This window comes from Oncorhynchus tshawytscha, linkage group LG17 (genome assembly GCF_018296145.1).
Source record: "Oncorhynchus tshawytscha isolate Ot180627B linkage group LG17, Otsh_v2.0, whole genome shotgun sequence".
Lineage (NCBI taxonomy): Eukaryota > Metazoa > Chordata > Actinopteri > Salmoniformes > Salmonidae > Oncorhynchus > Oncorhynchus tshawytscha.
In genome coordinates, this window is record NC_056445.1 from 16,926,622 (window position 1) to 16,946,939 (window position 20,318).

A 20,318-nucleotide genomic window follows, 5' to 3' on the forward strand; every position below is an offset into this window, starting at 1 on the left:
TGTACAGACAGTGTTTTGGCCAGCCTCTATCCCCCTACACCCGTACAGGACACTGCACTATTGTACAGACAGTGTTTTACATGACTCACACTCCTGGTGATGGTTAACATGGACATATTTTCTTCCTAAAACAGACACCCATCTCTGGATCACCTTTAGTAATAATATTAGTCTGGGAAGTGACAACAGAGACACTAAGGGTCTAGCTAATACAGGATGGATTATTCCATAGTTATCCCACATTACTGGCAACATAGGACTCCAGGTCTATGGCTAACACAACACAGGACAGGCTGGCTAGCCAAACACACAGCAGTATAGCATGGCAAGGACCAGCCACGGCTCAGCCTTTACAGTGAAGTTCCATGCTGTATTGTTGTTTCGAACAGTTTATTGTGACTCAGACCATTTGAGCTCAACAATGCTCAGTGTTTTCTGGTGTGATGCTCTCCAGACAGTCCAGACAGCTGAGGAAGTGCAGTAAGGGGACAGGGTCAAGTTAGACAGTCTCCTCTTCTGTCTCTGTCTCCCAGTTCAGTTCAAAGGCACGTAGACCAGACCAACAGACCCCTGAGGCAGACCGAGGCAGACCAAGGCAGACCGAGGCAGGAGCTACAGTTCAGTCATCAGGGTGTGAGGGTCACCCCTCAAGTCACGTGCTATTTGCTCAACAGCCAGAGACTTGTGTATGTGTGTGTGTGTGTGTGTGTTAATCAGGTCACGGAGCATTTACTAATATAGGCAAGCAGCTTCACAGGTAGACCTACTGTACCGTACCAACCATCAGACCAGCCAATCAGATTGAAGGAGAGAGTCTGCACACTCTAGAACACGATGTTCCAAACATGAACCAGACCAATATAGATGACTGATCAGTGTCTGTCTGTCTGTCTGCCAACCTGCCTGCCTGTCTGTCTGTCTGTCTGTCTGTCTGTCTGTCTGTCTGTCTGTCTGTCTGTCTGTCTGTCTGTCTGTCTGTCTGTCTGTCTGTCTGTCCAACCTGTCTGTCTGTCTGTCAACCTGTCTGTCTGTCTGTCTGTCTGTCTGTCTGTCTGTCTGTCTGTCTGTCTGTCTGTCTGTCTGTCTGTCTGTCTGTCTGTCAACCTGTCTGTCTGTCTGTCTGTCAACCTGTCTGTCTGTCTGTCTGTCTGTCTGTCTGTCTGTCTGTCTGTCTGTCTGTCTGTCTGTCTGTCTGTCTGTCTGTCTGTCTGTCTGTCTGTCTGTCTGTCTGTCTGTAGCAGGTTCCTCCCATGTCCACTTAACCTCAATCACAGCTGCTTGCTCTCTTGCTTTATTCATGAGTTCACATTAAATATTCACGTGTAAAAAAACAGACAATCATCACGAGTGGAGCACGCTGTTACCCGCAATCCTTTGGGTGAGAGAAAGAAGCAGAGCAGGAAGCTTCAGAGGAAGGATGATGATGGTTATTTTGGGAGTGTCTCACTTTGATGATGTAACGGTAGTGGTTATTCTGTCTTGTGGAGATGTTTGAACTGCCTGAACTCCTGTTGCCAGGTACGTTGGAGAGGTTGGTTCAGAACCATGTCAGTCCTGAGTGGTGTGGTGTGTTCTCTCTCTCTCTCTCTCTCTCTCTCCCTCTGTCTTACATGATGTGATCGATCTGTGTTGTTGGGCAGCTGTATTCCTGCCTGAGGAGAGAGAGAGAAAGAGTTTGGAGAGAAGGGTTGGGGGGAGAGAGCAAAGAAGGGAGACCTTGCCCTGTGCAGATGCTCAAAGAACACACAACCCTGGGAAACAGAGAAGGGGAGGGGGGTGTAAAAACACAATCAAATCAAATGTATTCATCACATACACAGTTTACAGCCAACCAAACCATCAGACCTAGCTTGCTATTATGACAATCCAATTCAACAATACCAATACTGTTTTCAATTCATGTAAACATGTAAAAATGAACTATAGCCATTCAATCCTACCTGCCAAATATACCGTGCGCTACAGGGAAATAATGCATACTCTAGAATGCCCTTCAAGACAATCAGAAAGGAGTATTCAACAATGCTATGGTTAAACAGACTATATACCACGGGTATGACCAAAAAACATTTATTTTACTGTTTTAATTCCTTTGGTAACCAGTTTATAATAGCAATATAAGGCACCTCAGGGGTTTGTGATATATGGCTAATATACTGTACTATGGCTAATGGCTGTATCCAGGCACTCCGCGTTGCATCAACCTTTTGTCCCACTCTCCTTTGAGTAAGACATGGTTTTATGAAAACAGAGAATGAGAAGGAGAAAACATGGACATAGAGCACAAGGTGAGACACTTGAATAAAAGGTGGTTAGCAGCTCCGGCAGAGAACATGGCAATTATATTGACAATTAAACGTTTCATAGTGTGTGTGATAATGGTAGGAAGCCTCGGGCTTGTGGACATTATTTCATCGGTGACTCCTAACAGGCAGTTGAACACTTGTTAGTTTAGGTTTCTGTAAAGGCCTTAAGTAGTGAGGTCGTAGGTCAAGGCCTGCTCGCCACAGGGCATCAGAGAGAGTGTCATACTGTTATACTACAGACAAAGGGTCACGACACACACACACACACACACACGTACATACACATACAAACACACACATACATACACACAAACTCATGTGACCCCTCATTTCAACTGGAGCTGCTATATCTTACCACTGGGAGATGACCTGTGTCTTTTGCTGACACTGTTCCTGAGTCAGAGTTTAGGAAGGAGTGTGAGAGTATTAGGCTCTGTCTTGTCTCTGATACTGTTCCTGGATCAGGGGTTAAGGAGTTAGTGTGAGTGTATTACACTTGCTCATTGTGTTTTCTAAAGCAGTAGATTCATTTAATGTGAATGTTGGATTGTTAACACTATGTGAATGCACTGTGTTACAGGGAAGGACACATTATGTTAAACTTACTCCATTAAAGAAAAGGAGGTATGACTGCAAAGTGTGTGTGAGAGTGTGTGTGAGAGTGTGTGTGAATGCCAATGTGGTTGGTGAAGTCTTCTGTGCACCTGTTTCTTTTACACTAGCACTGGTATCTCAGCTGTGGAAGTGAAACGGGGTCTGGAGGTTTGCAAGATAGCACCGGATTCACACACGTGGCATGCGCGCACACACACACACACACACACACACACACACACACACACACACACACACACACACACACACAGCCACAACTACATACTGTACATGCAAACACACACCCCACGTGTCCTGTGAGGACGTCATTCCTTCACGGCATAAGAATATCTGAAATCCCTATAATCATAGATGTGGTAAAGAGGTCAATGGACCTCGACCTAAAGAATGGAAATGCCGTGGAAATACATGGGGGAAAGATCCCGAATCTCCTCATTGCCCCGCAGCAACATTAGCCTACATTTAGTAGTATTGTTTACATGTGTATTTCACACATCTTGTGGTAAAAATTGAAGTATGTATGGATGTCAACCCAAATACATGTTCATGTCATCGTCACAATCAACTGCATTACAATTAAAAATGACTTTGGCTGCCACCAGCGATTTCTCTATGCTAACCAGCTGATACGAACAGGAGTTAGCATTTAGCAGACTATTTCTGAGTGTGCGGTCGAAATATACACAATTGTTACCCGGAGGAAAATGGGGGAAGGGCATACTATTTCAATTTCAATCAGGGGGAGGGTTAAGTATTTTTTCATTTAGTCCAGGGGAGCGCCATGTCATTTCTTATCAATTAAATGTCATTTAGCTGTGTTTGAGAATGAGTTTCTTATTATATCGCAATGTGTTCTTGATGCTGCCCCTCATCCATGATTTTCTGCTGGGTGGCACGCAATATCAAGCGTGCCTAGTGTGGTCTCATTCTAATGATCCATAGCCTTTACTATAAGCCATGGATGGGCAACCGGTGACCCGGGGCCGTATGCGACCCGCAGCCCCCCTTTTGTAGGCCAGCAGACCAATTTTATGGGGAACTCAATCGGGGTCTCAACTTACTGTTGAGTGTTGGAATAATATTGGAATAATAGAACACTCAAGGTGCCATTTCTAAATTTGGTGGTGCATCAGCAGTCACTCAATTAGCCCACATAAGCAAAGCATTTTTAGATTGGTAAGTTAGTCTAGCTGCCAGCTATCTAAACTTGGAGTAAGCGTGATATTTTCACTCCTGTCCTTGTCCGCGGTGGTCTGTGAATCCACAACCTTCTGGCTACTTTGCCATGTAATGCTTAAAAAACAAAGAAAGGTTTCTGAAATGGCAAACCTAAGGTTCTGGTCTATGAGTGAGGATATATGGTAGGTATGTTCTCTACTGTCCACTTTGTTTGAATTATTATTATTATTTTGTGTAGAGGGGAGGTTCATGTTTTTGTGGTTGTTCTAGTGTTCGGATAAACCACTCCAATCTGTGAGGTGCAAGGCTAGTTCGAGAGAGCCAAGAGTCATGTTTAGAAGCAGTAGACCAGAATCGTGATACTGTTTGACGTCATGTTTGAACATTAATCATGAAGATCAGGCTTGATATCAATATATTTCACAGAAGGGAGGGCCGTCTATTTTCATTTCAGAGAGGTCTTATTTTCTCTGGGTGTCCCTCATTACAAATAACATCCAGTCCCTAAATGTCATGCAGCAAAAACAGCCAAATACAGTTGATCAATATCAGACTTTAGTAGCCACATTGAGGGCCTGTTACAATACATCAATCATGACGGATTTGACCAAAAATCAATTTTATTCGATCAAATTTGTTGAATGTGTGCCAATCCGGCATCCTCCTCCTATCCCCCATGTTCTCCGTCCCATTGACCTCTTCACCTCATCTATCCTATATAATACTGCTATATATAGTAGCATGTTGTTTACTTATGACCTATTTCACCATATAGGGACCAGGTGCGGTAAAACATGCAGCGTACAGTCTGCACCCCAGGGACCTAGTGCCCTAAAGTACTGATGTAGGATCAGTTTTCTCCCTCCATACACTGACCTTAATCATTATGTGCAAAAAAAAAAAAAGATGAACTATCCCTAGAGCTGTGCCTGGGCTCACACCACCTTGCACTCTAACAGGCACACTCTGTACACTGTGTGCTCACTCTTTTGCTCCACATGACCCAGTTCCTGTTCAATTCTCCCCAAGAGAGTTTCATCTGTTGCCAAGAAAGAGTCGTTCTTGTTATAGTGTCTCCCTTTTACTCCCTAGAGGGATGAGCAGAGAGGGGCTTTGACTCCTAGGCGTTTCCGGGGCACAGCAGCTTCCTATGGTGTTTATTTCATCCACACCCATACGATCGACACATTTACTGAACAATAAATACTATGGGCATGACATGTTTTACATTTGTCAGACACTCTTATCCAGAGTGACTTACAGGAGCAATTAGGGTGAAGTGCTTTGCTCAAGGGCACATAGACAGATGTTTAATCTCGTCGGCTCACGGATTCGGGTTGGAACCACCTTTCGGTTACTGGCCCAACACTCTTAACCGCTAGACGACCTACCGCCCTAGCTGCGTTAAACAATATATCATTTATATGGCCCATGTTAAGTGCCAACATTATTGAGTGATGAGACATATAAAATGTGTTTACATGAGTGTGCTTGGCCACGTCTTCATGAGTGTGCTTAGCCACGTCTTCATGAGTGTACTTGGCCACGTCTTCATGAGTGTGCTTAGCCACGTCTTCGTGAGTGTGCTTAGCCACGTCTTCATGAGTGTGCTTAGCCACGTCTCCATGAGTGTGCTTGGCCACGTCTTCATGAGTGTGCTTAGCCACGTCTCCATGAGTGTGCTTAGCCACGTCTTCATGAGTGTGCTTGGCCACGTCTCCATGAGTGTGCTTAGCCACGTCTTCATGAGTGTGCTTGGCCACGTCTCCATGAGTGTGCTTGGCCACGTCTTCATGAGTGTGCTTGGCCACGTCTTCATGAGTGTGCTTGGCCACGTCTTCATGAGTGTGCTTGGCCACGTCTTCATGAGTGTGCTTGGCCACGTCTTCATGAGTGTGCTTGGCCACGTCTTCATGAGTGTGCTTGGCCTCGTGTGCTCCATGAGTGTGCTTGGCCACGTCTTCTTGAGTGTGCTTGTGCCCACGTCTCCATGAGTGTGCTTGGCCACGTCTTCATGAGTGTGCTTAGCCACGTCTTCATGAGTGTGCTTGGCCACGTCTTCATGAGTGTGCTTGGCCACGTCTTCATGAGTGTGCTTGGCCACGTCTTCATGAGTGTGCTTAGCCACGTCTTCATGAGTGTGCTTAGCCACGTCTTCATGAGTGTGCTTGGCCACGTCTCCATGAGTGTGCTTGGCCACGTCTTCATGAGTGTGCTTGGCCACGTCTTCGTGAGTGTGCTTGGCCACGTCTTTGTGAGTGTGCTTAGCCACGTCTTCATGAGTGTGCTTGGCCACGTCTCCATGAGTGTGCTTGGCCACGTCTCCATGAGTGTGCTTGGCCACGTCTTCATGAGTGTGCTTAGCCACGTGTGCTTCATGAGTGTGCTTAGCCACGTCTTCAGTGTGCTTGGCCACGATGAGTGTGCTTAGCCACGTCTTCATGAGTGTGCTTGGCCACGCCCAGTGCTTAGCCACGTCTTCATGAGTGTGCTTGGCCACGTCTCCATGAGTGTGCTTAGCCACGTCTCCATGAGTGTGCTTAGCCACGTCTCCATGAGTGTGCTTGCCACGTTCCATGAGTGTGCTTAGCCACGTCTCCATGAGTGTGCTTGGCCACGTCTTCATGAGTGTGCTTAGCCACGTCTTCATGAGTGTGCTTGGCCACGTCTCCATGAGTGTGCTTAGCCACGTCTTCATGAGTGTGCTGAGTGTGCTTAGCCACGTCTCCATGAGTGTGCTTGGCCACGTCTCCATGAGTGTGCTTGGCCACGTCTCCATGAGTGTGCTTAGCCACGTCTCCATGAGTGTGATTAGCCACGTCTCCATGAGTGTGCTTAGCCACGTCTCCATGAGTGTGCTTAGCCACGTCTTCATGAGTGTGCTTGGCCACGTCTTCATGAGTGTGCTTAGCCACGTCTTCATGAGTGTGCTTGGCCACGTCTCCATGAGTGTGCTTAGCCACGTCTTCATGAGTGTTGGCCACGTTACGCCACGCTTAGCCACGTCTCTCCATGAGTGTGCTTGGCCACGTCTTTGCTTAGCCACGTCCATGAGTGTGCTTGGCCACGTCTTCCATGAGTGTGCTTGGCCACGTCTCCATGAGTGTGCTTAGCCACGTCTCCATGAGTGTGCTTGGCCACGTCTCCATGAGTGTGCTTGGCCACGTCTTCTTGAGTGTGCTTAGCCACGTCTTCATGAGTGTGCTTGGCCACGTCTTCCATGAGTGTGCTTGGCCACGTGTTCCATGAGTGTGCTTGGCCACGTCTTCCATGAGTGTGCTTAGCCACGTCTTGTGCTTAGCCAGTGTGTGCTTAGCCACGTCGTCTTCTTCCATGAGTGTGCTTAGCCACGTCTGAGTGTGCTTGGCCACGTCTCTGTGCTTAGCCACGTCTTCATGAGTGTGCTTAGCCACGTCTTCCTTAGCCATGAGTGTGCTTAGCCACGTTTGAGTGTGCTTAGCCACGTCTTCGTGAGTGTGCTTAGCCACGTCTTTGAGTGAGTGTGCTTAGCCACGTCTTCGTGAGTGTGCTTAGCCACGTCTTCATGAGTGTGCTTAGCCACGTCTCCATGAGTGTGCTTGGCCACGTCTTCCATGAGTGTGCTTAGCCACGTCTTCATGAGTGTGCTTAGCCACGTCTTCGTGAGTGAGTGCTTAGCCACGTCTTCGTGAGTGTGCTTAGCCACGTCTTCGTGAGTGTGCCACGTTAGCCACGTCTTCGTGAGTGTGCTTAGCCACGTCTTCGTGAGTGTGCTTAGCCACGTCTTCAGTGTGCTTAGCCACGTGAGTGTGCTTAGCCACGTCTTCATGAGTGTGCTTAGCCACGTCTTCGTGAGTGAGTGTGCTTAGCCACGTCTTCGTGAGTGTGCTTAGCCACGAGTGTGCTCTTCGTGAGTGTGCTTAGCCACGTCTTCGTGAGTGTGCTTAGCCACGTCTTGAGTGTGCTTAGCCACGTGAGTGTGCTTAGCCACGTCTTCATGTGAGTGTGCTTAGCCACGTCTCCATGAGTGTGCTTGTGAGAGTGTGCTTAGCCACGTCTTCGTGAGTGTGCTTAGCCACGTCTTAGCCTTAGCCACGTCTTCGTGAGTGTGCTTAGCCACGTCTTCGTGATGTGTGCTTAGCCACGTCTTCGTGAGTGTGCTTAGCCCACGTCTTCGTGAGTGTGTGCTTAGCCACGTCTTGTGCTTAGCCACGTGAGTGTGCTTAGCCACGTCTTGAGTGTGCTTAGTGAGTGTGCTTAGCCACGTCTTGAGTGTGCTTGGCCATGAGTGTGCTTAGCCACGTCTTCATGAGTGTGCTTAGCCACGTCTTCATGAGTGTGCTTAGCCATGAGTGTGCGTCTCCATGAGTGTGCTTGTGAGTGTGCTTAGCCACGTCTCCATGAGTGTGCTTGGCCACGTGAGTGTGCTTAGCCACGTCTTCATGAGTGTGCTTAGCCACGTCTTCATGAGTGTGCTTACGTCTTCGTGAGTGTGCTTAGCCACGTCTTCATGAGTGTGAGTCTCCATGAGTGTGCTTAGCCACGTCTTCATGAGTGTGCTTAGCCACGTCTTCTTGGCCACGTGAGTGTGCTTAGCCACGTCTTCGTGAGTGTGCTTAGCCACGTCTTCGTGAGTGTGCACGTCCACGTCTTCGTGAGTGTGCTTAGCCACGTCTTCATGAGTGTGCTTAGCCACGTCTTCGTGAGTGTGCTTAGCCACGTCTTCGTGAGTGTGCTTAGCCACGTCTTCGTGAGTGTGCTTAGCCACGTCTTCGTGAGTGTGCTTAGCCACGTCTTCGTGAGTGTGCTTAGCCACGTCTTCGTGAGTGTGCTTAGCCACGTCTTCGTGAGTGTGCTTAGCCACGTCTTCGTGAGTGTGCTTAGCCACGTCTTCGTGAGTGTGCTTAGCCACGTCTTCGTGAGTGTGCTTAGCCACGTCTTCATGAGTGTGCTTAGCCACGTCTCCATGAGTGTGCTTAGCCACGTCTTGAGTGTGCGTGAGTGTGCTTAGCCACGTCTTCGTGAGTGTGCTTAGCCACGTCTTCGTGAGTGTGCTTAGCCACGTCTTCAGAGTGTGCTTAGCCACGTCTTCGTGAGTGTGCTTAGCCACGTCTTCGTGAGTGTGCTTAGCCACGTCTTCGTGAGTGTGCTTAGCCACGTCTTCGTGAGTGTGCTTGGCCACGTCTTCGTGAGTGTGCTTAGCCACGTCTTCGTGAGTGTGCTTAGCCACGTCTTCGTGAGTGTGCCACGTCTTAGCCACGTCTTCATGAGTGTGCTTAGCCAGTGTGAGTGTGCTTAGCCACGTTGTGCTTAGCCACGTCTTTGTGAGTGTGCTTAGCCACGTCTTTGAGTGTGCTTAGCCACGTCTTCACTTAGCCACGTCTTCATGAGTGTGCTTAGCCACGTCTTCATGAGTGTACTTAGCCACGTCTTCATGAGTGTACTTAGCCACGTCTTCATGAGTGTGCTTAGCCACGTCTTTGTGAGTGTGCTTAGCCACGTCTTCGTGAGTGTGCTTAGCCACGTCTTTGTGAGTGTACTTAGCCACGTCTTTGTGAGTGTGCTTAGCCACGTCTTCATGAGTGTGCTTAGCCACGTCTTTGTGAGTGTGCTTAGCCACGTCTTCGTGAGTGTACTTAGCCACGTCTTTGTGAGTGTGCTTAGCCACGTCTTCATGAGTGTACTTAGCCACGTCTTCATGAGTGTGCTTAGCCACGTCTTTGTGAGTGTACTTAGCCACGTCTTCATGAGTGTGCTTAGCCACGTCTTTGTGAGTGTACTTAGCCACGTGAGTGTGCTTAGCCACGTCTTTGTGAGTGCTTTGTGAGTGTGCTTAGCCACGTCTTCATGAGTGTACTTAGCCACGTCTTTGTGAGTGTACTTAGCCACGTCTTTGTGAGTGTACTTAGCCACGTCTTCATGAGTGTACTTAGCCACGTCTTTGTGAGTGTGCTTAGCCACGTCTCCTTGCGCATTCGATCATATACATTGATTACAGCTGGGCCATGGAGTTGTTAACGCCTCATGGAAAAGAGGTCACCAAACCGAAGCATTCTTTCTGGCAGAAAATATCGAGTTATGTTGTGTAGCCTCCTACAATTCAATATTGCAAAGGCACACATTTTTGGGGGGGCTTTTATTGCTGCACTTATTAGGCTATCATTAGTTTTGTCGTATAATGACCCTAATATAATACTGTCAAGAATAGCCACTGGCTGCTAATGTTCCCATATGCACGGGAATAACCTGTATAACGGTATCTAGCACATGTTGTAACGGTATCAAATGGTTACAGATTAGCTGCAGCGCCGGGCCGCCACGCCTCCCGACTCAGCACCTGCATTCCACAGCCCGATAGTTTCCTGAGCAGAGCGGATTTTCAGACAGGATTAAAAAAACGAATGTGGGTGAAGAAGAGAATGTGACAACTGCCGAGTGTGTGTCTACTGCCTAGGGGAGGCCCTGGCACTTGCACCTGTCCCTCTCCGTCTCCGCGGCCAGGCGCAGTTGTCGAACTGGGAGAGCTGAGAGAGCAGAGCGACGCACTGTATACTTGCCAGGCAGAGCAGAAAGGAGAGCGCGGATCCTCAGCCTGTACACGGAGGGACACAGAGCCAGGGCAACATGACTTCATCCTACAATCTGGATTTCCTGCCCGATATGATGGTGGAGAGCCGCTTGCTGGTTCCGGGCGATAGAATGTGAGTCATTCGCCTGTTCTCCTCCGGGTTTCCGTATCTCCCTTTTTTCCCGACTATGGTTGTGGTTATGAAAAACATCTGTCCAATGTGGAAATGTTTGCGCTCGTGTTTAGAGACTGGATTTGGTTCACAATTACACTTTTCGATGCTGTTAGTTTGTGGGGTATTTGTTATCGATAAAGACGTTGAATAAAACGAGACTGCTGCGAGCCCGACAGTAAAGCACAAGATAACGCTGCCTAACAGACAGGACAATGATGAATGAACGGCATTATGAGGATTATAATGATATCCTGGTGAATGACCGGCGTCTTTAAAAAGGTCGTTTATCAGCTATCGTCAAATTGTTGTTCATGTAGCCTGTCTAGTGTATCTCCTCGCCTGCTGCTACATGCACGGAATAACGGGATAACTTATTTGATATTTGCGGCAGCCGCTCATTAAAATGTCACAGGGTCTCGCTTGGATAGGCTAAGCAGTGGGGAGCGGGGTTGCTTGGACAGGGTGAGTGCACATGTTGCGGGTCAGAGTGGCTCCCTATTCGCCCTCTAATCATCCCTAAATACAGTGGTGTGTGTCACGTGCTAATGATTTAACGCGCTTGCCAGCTCTGCTGTCTTGTGCATTGTTTTGTCATTGTGCACATCTTTGTTTGCAAATATGAGAATAATTCATTTCTGGACTAGCTCTATGCTACTTCGGTGTGAAAGGGATATTGACAGCAGCTTTGCACTGCAGACTGTATTTTATTGCATAGTGAAATAGATCAGTGCATATGTGAAATTGTAGGGACATGCGAACAGGTAGACCCCCAATAATTAGCCCTCCCAGATAGTATATGAACATGCCATAAGCAATGGCAAAAGGAGTAGAATCGCAGGAAATTAGCTTTAACGGTCGACTTTGGGCTCGAAAAACGGTCCAACTCCTCCTCTTTCTCAATTTTCAAACATATATGGGGTGTGCCTTTGGGTCGTGGATGTTTCATTCTGGTCATGCGCGCTGCGGCCAACATAACTAGCGAAGCTAGTGACTTGAAGCCAGCCGTTAACCTCTCCAGAATGTGGGGACTTCATTTCACAGAATGTGTTTTTGGACAGAATATATATCATTTGGTAAATGGAGCTTCTGTAGCCACATATCTTATTCATCCCCCACAAAAAAAACATGAAATGACCTGGTGTGATGGTACATTGGTCAGTTATACAGTTTAAAGCCTTTATTTGAGTGTTTTTGCCCGAAGCCAACCTTTAAAGTAACTGTCCAGTGTTTCCAGACTTCTATGAGTGAAATATTTTTCCTTTATGTTGGATATATTAAAAAAGTAGCTTTTCTGTGTTTGAATGGTGTGGGCTATATTGATCATGAAAAATATTAATTCCAGTAGACCGCTGATTGGCCAGTTTATCCTCCTCAGAGGGATGACATCATCCTCTATAAGGAAATAGCAGGCATTTTTTAAATGGTCTGTTTGCATACAAGTTTGATGTTGTGTTTTTTTCCCCTCCAATTTAAGCTTTGGCCACAAATACGAATCAACAACATTTAGGTATAAGTTAACAGAATATTAACTTTCAAAAAGTGTGATTTTCACTAGACAGTTACTTTAATATGGCAAAATGTTATCTCGGACTCATGACAAAATGTGTGCTATATCATTATAAACTACATTTTTCTCTCTGCACTATGGCAAAATGTATTAAAATGCAGGAAGTTAGTTGTTTCCACCTGCACATGTCGTTTCACTTATACTGTGATTTGAAAATGCCTCTCTATATACCCCTCAAAATACCCCTTAAGAGAGGCATACTAAGTCATGTCAAACTGCGCATTTCAGGAAATGCATTTTTAAAATGTCCCAAAAAAACCTGTGGGATAAAACACACAAGCTCATTCAAGCCATATCGGAATGTGCAGTGACTAACAACTCCCTGCTTGTTCAAATTCGATTTGGGTTCTGCGGCACGAGTTCTGCTATAAGAGGGACAGAAATCAGATTATACTGCGTGCACAACAAGACACTTAAGTCCAGAATTCCTAGAACGGGGACAAAGGGAGGTTTTCAGGCTGACATAATGATCACGGTCTGTTATTCCGCCCGCACAGCTGACTCGCGCTCCCAGTCCCTGTCCCATTTACGTCCTCTCTGCTTAGAGCGTTAGTTGTTGATGGGCTCACGTTCTAATGGTGAGAATGTACCCCCCTCTTCTCCTTCTCCCCATCTCCTCCTTCACCCTCTCTCCTCCTTCTCCCTCAGCTCTTTTGCCATCTCGTGACTTCTCTCATTACGTTGTTAAATGTTGCACATTTAAACGGGCCTCACCAAATGGCCTTTGTGTGTGTGTGACCTCTCGTTCCAGTGACTGAAGACACTCTGACCCTGTTGATCCCATCAGACATCGAGCTGTTTCCCTCGACTGACTTGTCCATTATATTCACACCGCCCTCTCATTTATCAGTGTCTATGCCTTTATTCACACCCCCTGCTCTCTCTCTCTCTCTCTCTCTCACACACACACACACACACACACACACACACACACACACACACACACACACACACACACACACACACACACACACACACACACACACACATAACACACACATAACACACACACATAACCAAGGGGAGTTGGGAGACCTTCAAAGTCATAGCGACTCCATTTCTCTATTCCTGTTTCTCTATTCCTGCTCCGTTCCCCAATCCCTCACTCCTGTCGTCCTCTTCCTAGCTTTTACTTTCTCTCTCTCTCTCGCTCTCGCTCTCTCGCTCTCTCTCTCTCTCCAGCCTCCAGCCTCCAGTCCTGAAAGGCTCTGCCTGTTTTTAAATGGTCTTTTCTCTCCTCGCCTGACATTTAGTGGCGTGTGCTATCTGCCTACCCGCTGTAGCCAGGCCCTGCTACAGTTCACGATATCACTGTGTGTGTGTGAGTGTGTGACATCCCACCTTTTACCTCACACACCCTCCTTTGGATTTATAATGAGAGGGGTTGGGGGTGGTGGGGAAAGAGCTTCTCTCGCCGGCTGAGGGTTGCTGCCCGCCGCGGGGACTGCACCATAGTGCCGTTAATGCTGGGTAATCTGGAGGTTTTAACTGGAGGGTACTTGTCTGTGGCCTTGCTACGATGCTGCTTCTCACCCAGTCACAGAGAGGCGGACAGCTCCAGCAGATAACAGTTAGGGAGGTAGCAGTTACAATTCACACTAACATACCCTTTTATATTCCTCAGCTATTTATGAATTTACCTAGCTCCCAAGTGTTACCGAGAGTTATGTGTTGTTATGGAATATTATATACCACATTTATTTGTGTCAGGTTGTTTAATGGCTCTGTTTGGATTTTAGATTCGAGTCCCTGACGATGATGTTTTTTCCATCACCTTTTTTTCATTCTCAGAATTTTATTCCATTATATTTTTGTTGTTCAATGGGCGTGAAATGGCAGATCCCCCATGAGCCTAGTGAACTGATGGTAGTGTACTCAGTTTGGCTCCCAGAGGAATTCTTGGCCCCGTTCCAGTTCGGCCTCTAGCTACTTCCTCTAGCCCCCACCACCTTGAAAACACTGGTGGAAGCTCTAATTCCAGTAGCTTATCAAAGAACTAGATGGAGCCATCGCTGTAATGCCTAACAGTGGTTTCAGATTTGTTAACGTGGAAGGGACAAGGGGTTGTGGAAGTGTCTACGGCCCAAAATACCCCCTTTAAGGCAGTGGTCCTCTTAATAACGGGCTCTCTGGGAAATGTGCGACCCCTCACCCCAGACTGACTGTGTGTGTAGGATCCCATCTTCACTGGCCCTGAGGCACCATGATACTGACCCAGTCAGACCTCTCACTGAGAGGCTCAACAGTACACTAAGATGGCCTCATCTCCTTTCCATCATTATCACAGATAAGTCAACAGACTGGATAGGTTCCATCACGTTGCTTTCACCTGTCATGTCCTGCCAGACCAGTCGTCATGAGGAAGAAGGAAAGGAAAATACTATTGGGACTCGGCCGGGGGAAATCATTTTCCCTCTTACTTATTCTCCTGTCCAGTTGTTCCTTCTTTACTTCACTCCTCGGTCACTAACTCCCTCGTTCAGTCTCTCTCCCTCGTTCCCCTCCTCCTCCCCAGAGACAGCTGCTCCATTCCTTCATCCTTCCATTCCTTCATCCCTCCATTCCTTCATCCCTCCATTCCTTCAGTGAAGCAGTGAAAGGGTGTATTTGACTATAGACACCCATTCATCATCCCCTATGCATGAGTGAACCACACCTGTCTTCCCCTCACTCCCTCCGGCCCTCACTCCCTCCAGCCCCCACTCCCTCCAGCCCTCACTCCCTCCGGCCCTCACTCCCTCCGGACCTCACTCCCTCCGGGACCTCACTCCCTCCGGCCCTCACTCCCTCCGGACCTCACTCCCTCCGGCCCTCACTCCCTCCGGCCCTCACTCCCTCCGGCCCTCACTCCCTCCAGCCCTCACTCCCTCCAGCCCTCACTCCCTCCAGTCCTCATTCCCACTCAGAAAGCACACAAATCATGGGTCCAACAGCTGAAACCTCATGTGACAGAGAACATGGGATCGCATGAGAAATGTGTGTCAGGGGGAGAGAAGGGAGAGTCACAGGGAGGGACAGAGAGGGAGAACGGTGTGTAGGGTGAGCGAGGGAGGGGGAAGGGTGAAAGGGACAGGGAGTGAGTGAGAGGTGGGGCATTGTGAGGCAGGAAAAGAGACAGGGAGACGGAGGGACAGAGAGAAAGGGGTACAATCAAAATGTGAGGCTCAATGAGGGAGGGTGTGAGAGCAGAGAGGGAGAGAGAAAGGAGTAAGAGGAAGAAAAAGAGGGAGGGTTGCCAGTCAGGCAGGATGTGGCTTAGTGCCAGCCTGTTCTGGTCAGCAGAGGAGCCTCTGATTTGAATTGTGGCTTATCTGCTGTGGAGATGGATGGAGGGAGGGAGGAAGAGAGGGACAGAGAGAGAAGCTCACCTTCTCTTCCCCCAGTGGGACAAAGAGAGGCCTCTCCATTCTGTCTACTACAGTAGCTAGTTCACATACATGTCTATAGAAGCCTTTAGCCCCAGTGTTTCATTACCTACACAGACGCACTCTTTGTTTGCCTGCACAGACGCACTCTCAGTTTACCTGCACAGACACACTCTCGGTTTACCTGCACAGACGCACTCTCGGTTTACCTGCACAGACGCACTCTCTGTTTACCTGCAGACACACTCACTGTTTACCTACACAGACACACTCTCTGTTTACCTTCACAGACGCATTCTCTGTTTACCTGCAGACGCACTCTCTGTTTACCTACACAGACACACTCTCTGTTTACCTTCACAGACGCATTCTCTGTTTACCTGCAGACGCACTCTCTGTTTACCTACACAGACGCACTCTCTGTTTACCTTCACAGACGCATTCTCTGTTTACCTGCAGACGCACTCTCTGTTTACCTTCACAGACGCATTCTCTGTTTACCTGCAGACGCACTCTCTGTTTACCTACACAGACACACTCTCTGTTTACCTACACAGACACACTCTCTGTTTACCTTCACAGACACACTCTCTGTTTACCTTCACAGACACACTCTCTGTTTACCTACACAGACACACTCTCTGTTTACCTTCACAGACGCACTCTCTGTTTACCTTCACAGACGCACTCTCTGTTTACCTACACAGACACACTCTCTGTTTACCTACACAGACACACTCTCTGTTTACCTACACAGACACACTCTCTGTTTACCTTCACAGACACACTCTCTGTTTACCTGCACAGACGCACTCTCTGTTTACCTTCACAGACGCACTCTCTGTTTACCTGCAGACACACTCTCTGTTTACCTACACAGACACACTCTCTGTTTACCTACACAGACACACTCTCTGTTTACCTACACAGACACACTCTCTGTTTACCTTCACAGACACACTCTCTGTTTACCTTCACAGACACACTCTCTGTTTACCTTCACAGACACACTCTCTGTTTACCTTCACAGACGCACTCTCTGTTTACCTACACAGACACACTCCCTGTTTACCTTCACAGACTCACCCTCTGTTTACCTTCACAGACGCACTCTCTGTTTACCTTCACAGACACACTCTCTGTTTACCTTCACAGACACACTCTCTGTTTACTCCCAAGGTGTGTCATCAGTACCGTTGGAGGTCACAATGTCCTACAGTAGATTTGTTAACCTTTTTCACCTTTATTCAACCTGACTGAATCATTTGAGGGTGTGTGTGTGTGTGTGTGTGTGTGTGTGTGTGTTTGTGTGTGCCGGTTGTATGATGTTAGGTGGACCGCACTTTGCTGGTTCATGTCAAAATCTGCTGAAAACATTAGTGTGTGTGTGTGTGAGGCTGTGTCATCATGATGAATGTCTTTGAGCTGGTGCGGCTCAGGAACGGTCGTCAGTGGGGGTGATGTATCACTGCTGGGGATCTTGGTTGTGCGTGTGGGAGGGTGTGCACGCGTGTATGTATGTATGTGAGTGTGTGTTGGGGATGTCTTGGCCCAGCCCTCTGTGTCCTAATCTGGGTTGGATTAATTAGCAGGCTAATTTGGCGGGTGTGAGAGAGAGCGACACGGGGAAATGAACCACTAATGACTGGCTCATTACTCTTACCTCTCTGTGATGTCATGCTCTCCACTCAGCACCAGACAGACAGAACAGAGAGGATGGATACAGAGTAGAGACTTTACCATGTCCACTAGCACGGCCCCTATCCCTCTCTCTCACCTCATAAAGAATAACTGATTATCATCCTGCCATCTACAGGGAATAGCTCGAATGCATAGGATTCTGATTTGAATGAATAGATTAGTTTGTCTTATCTCTCCCTTTCTCCCTCTCACTCGTAACCAAGAAAGCAAATACTGTACTGTGCACACATCAGCTCACACTTGGATTCATACTGTACCTGCTCCTCCAGCTCACGTGAGGATTCATACTGCACCTGCTCCTCCAGCATACTGCACCTGCTCCTCCAGCTCACGTGAGGATTCATTCTGCACCTGCTCCTCCAGCTCACATGAGGATACATACTGCACCTGCTCCTCCAGCTCACGTGAGGATTCATACTGCACCTGCTCCTCCAGCATACTGCACCTGCTCCTCCAGCTCACGTGAGGATTCATACTGCACCTGCTCCTCCAGCATACTGCACCTGCTCCTCCAGCTCACGTGAGGATTCATTCTGCACCTGCTCCTCCAGCTCACATGAGGATACATACTGCACCTGCTCCTCCAGCTCACGTGAGGATTCATACTGCACCTGTTCCTCCAGCTCACATGAGGATACATACTGCACCTGCTCCTCCAGCATACTGAACCTGCTCCTCCAGCTCATGTGAGGATTCATACTGCACCTGCTCTGCCAGCTCATGTGAGGATTCATACTGCGCCTGCTCCTCCAGCATACTGCACCTGCTCCTCCAGCACACTTAAGGATTCATACTGCGCCTGCTCCTCCAGCATACTGAACCTGCTCCTCCAGCTCATGTGAGGATTCATACTGCACCTGCTCCTCCAGCTCATGTGAGGATTCATACTGCACCTGCCCCTCCAGCATACTGCACCTGCTCCTCCAGCTCACGTGAGGATTCGTACTGCACCTGCTCCTCCAGCTCACGTGAGGATTCATACTGCACCTGCTCTTCCAGCTCATGTGAGGATTCATACTCCACCTGCTCCTCCAGCTCATGTGAGGATTCATACTCCACCTGCTCCTCCAGCTCATGTGAGGATTCATACTCCACCTGCTCCTCCAGCTCATGTGAGGATTCATACCACACCTGCTCCTCCAGCTCATGTGAGGATTCATACTCCACCTGCTCCTCCAGCTCACGTGAGGATTCATACTCCACCTGCTCCTCCAGCTCATGTGAGGATTCATACCACACCTGCTCCTCCAGCTCACGTGAGGATTCATACTCCACCTGCTCCTCCAGCTCATGTGAGGATTCATACTCCACCTGCTCCTCCAGCTCACGTGAGGATTCATACTCCACCTGCTCCTCCAGCTCATGTGAGGATTCATACTCCACCTGCTCCTCCAGCTCATGTGAGGATTCATACTCCACCTGCTCCTCCAGCTCACGTGAGGATTCATACTGCACCTGCTCCTCCAGCTCACGTGAGGATTCATACTGCGGCAGGGTTTATATGTATATATTCTTATTCCATTCCTTACTTAGATTTGTGTGTTCTAGGTAGTTGTTGGGGAATTGTTAGATTACTGTTAGATATTGCTGCACTGTTGGAACTAGAAGCACAAACATTTCGCTACACTCACATTAACATCTGCTAACCATGTGTATGTGACCAATAACATTTAATTTGATTCTTTGTGTTGTACACATCCTATCCCTGTGCTGTGGTGACTAGGAGAAAACACCTGGATCCTTACAGAGCAGAGAACGCTGTGTTTCTTTCTTACGGAGCGAACTCTATGTCCAATACTCAGCCATTCCATTGGCTGGGCTAAACAGCTCTGCATTGTCAGAGGGAGAGCTTACCTCATGCATCATGCCTCAACCCTGTACACCTCCTTCCCTCCTCTCCTCCTTTTCCCTTGGCCTTCTTCTCTCTCACTCTTTATCCTTCCTCTGTCCCCTCTCTCCTTTCCCTCTCTTTTCTTAACATTTAAGGACTTTCTCTCTCTTGCTCAAATAAAGGAGCCACCACACAGACAGGGAGGAAATGAGAGTTAGAGAGTCTATTTGTTCCTCTTCTCTCTGCCATCTCCTGCAGAGTGTAATAGGCGCTGTGTGGCATATGCATGTGTGCAGTGGCGTGTAACATGCATGCATTTAATGTATCTGTACCATAAGCACTGGTCTAGGATCCGCTTACCCTCCCCCAATTGTAACCTTGACCATTCAGGAAAACTTGAAACTGACCTTAGAGCAGTGTAGGGGAACAGGAGAACACCTGCCAGTGTAGTTCTGTCATCCCTACAATTTGTATATCTTTGTATCTACATATCTCCTCCCTCTATCTTTCTCTCTCTCTCTCAATTCAATTTTTTATTTCAATTAAAGGGGCTTTATTGTCATGGGAAACATATGTTTACATTGCCAAAGCAAGTGAAGTAGATAATAAATAAAAGTGAAGTCTCTGTCTCCTTCTATCACACGTACTCTCTGTTTTGTATGGTAAACACACACAGCCACTGTACACCGCTGGGTAGAGAGCTGTCAGGGCTGACCTTGGCTCCCTGACTGGGATTCTGATTCAGGGGCCAAACATGAACAGCGTGTCAGAATGCTAAAACCTTTATTTGACCACAGACAGAGCAGCAGAGTGGAGGTATTAACATGGAGTGGAGATATCTCTCTCTCTCTCTCTCTCTCGTAGTGCACCTGCAGTTTCCAACTCCCGCAGTACCATAACCCTCTATGCCCCCCACACACACACACACACAATTTAATTTCATCCACGTTTCACTAAACCAATTCCCCTAGAAAGTTGCTGCAATAGGCCCTTGCGTTTGTCATGGTGCCAGGAGGGATTGTATGGGTGTGA

General features: G+C 47.9%; 1 protein-coding gene across 20 annotated transcripts in view; it reads left to right on the forward strand.

Moving 5' to 3' along the window:
- Nucleotides 1-20,318, forward strand: part of LOC112235803 (CUGBP Elav-like family member 2) — a 225,892-nt gene that overhangs the window by 85,173 nt on the left and 120,401 nt on the right. Inside the window, exon 1 of one of the 20 annotated variants that reach the window (XM_042300282.1) lies at nt 10,360-10,780. The exons of 17 other annotated variants lie outside the window; for them this stretch is intronic. In XM_042300282.1, coding sequence (XP_042156216.1) covers nt 10,704-10,780 — 77 coding nt within the window. In that variant the 5' untranslated portion in view covers nt 10,360-10,703. Of the gene's footprint in view, nt 1-10,359; nt 10,781-20,318 lie in introns of those variants that run through there. 2 more of the 20 variants (XM_042300289.1, XM_042300294.1) reach the window with 2 other exon arrangements.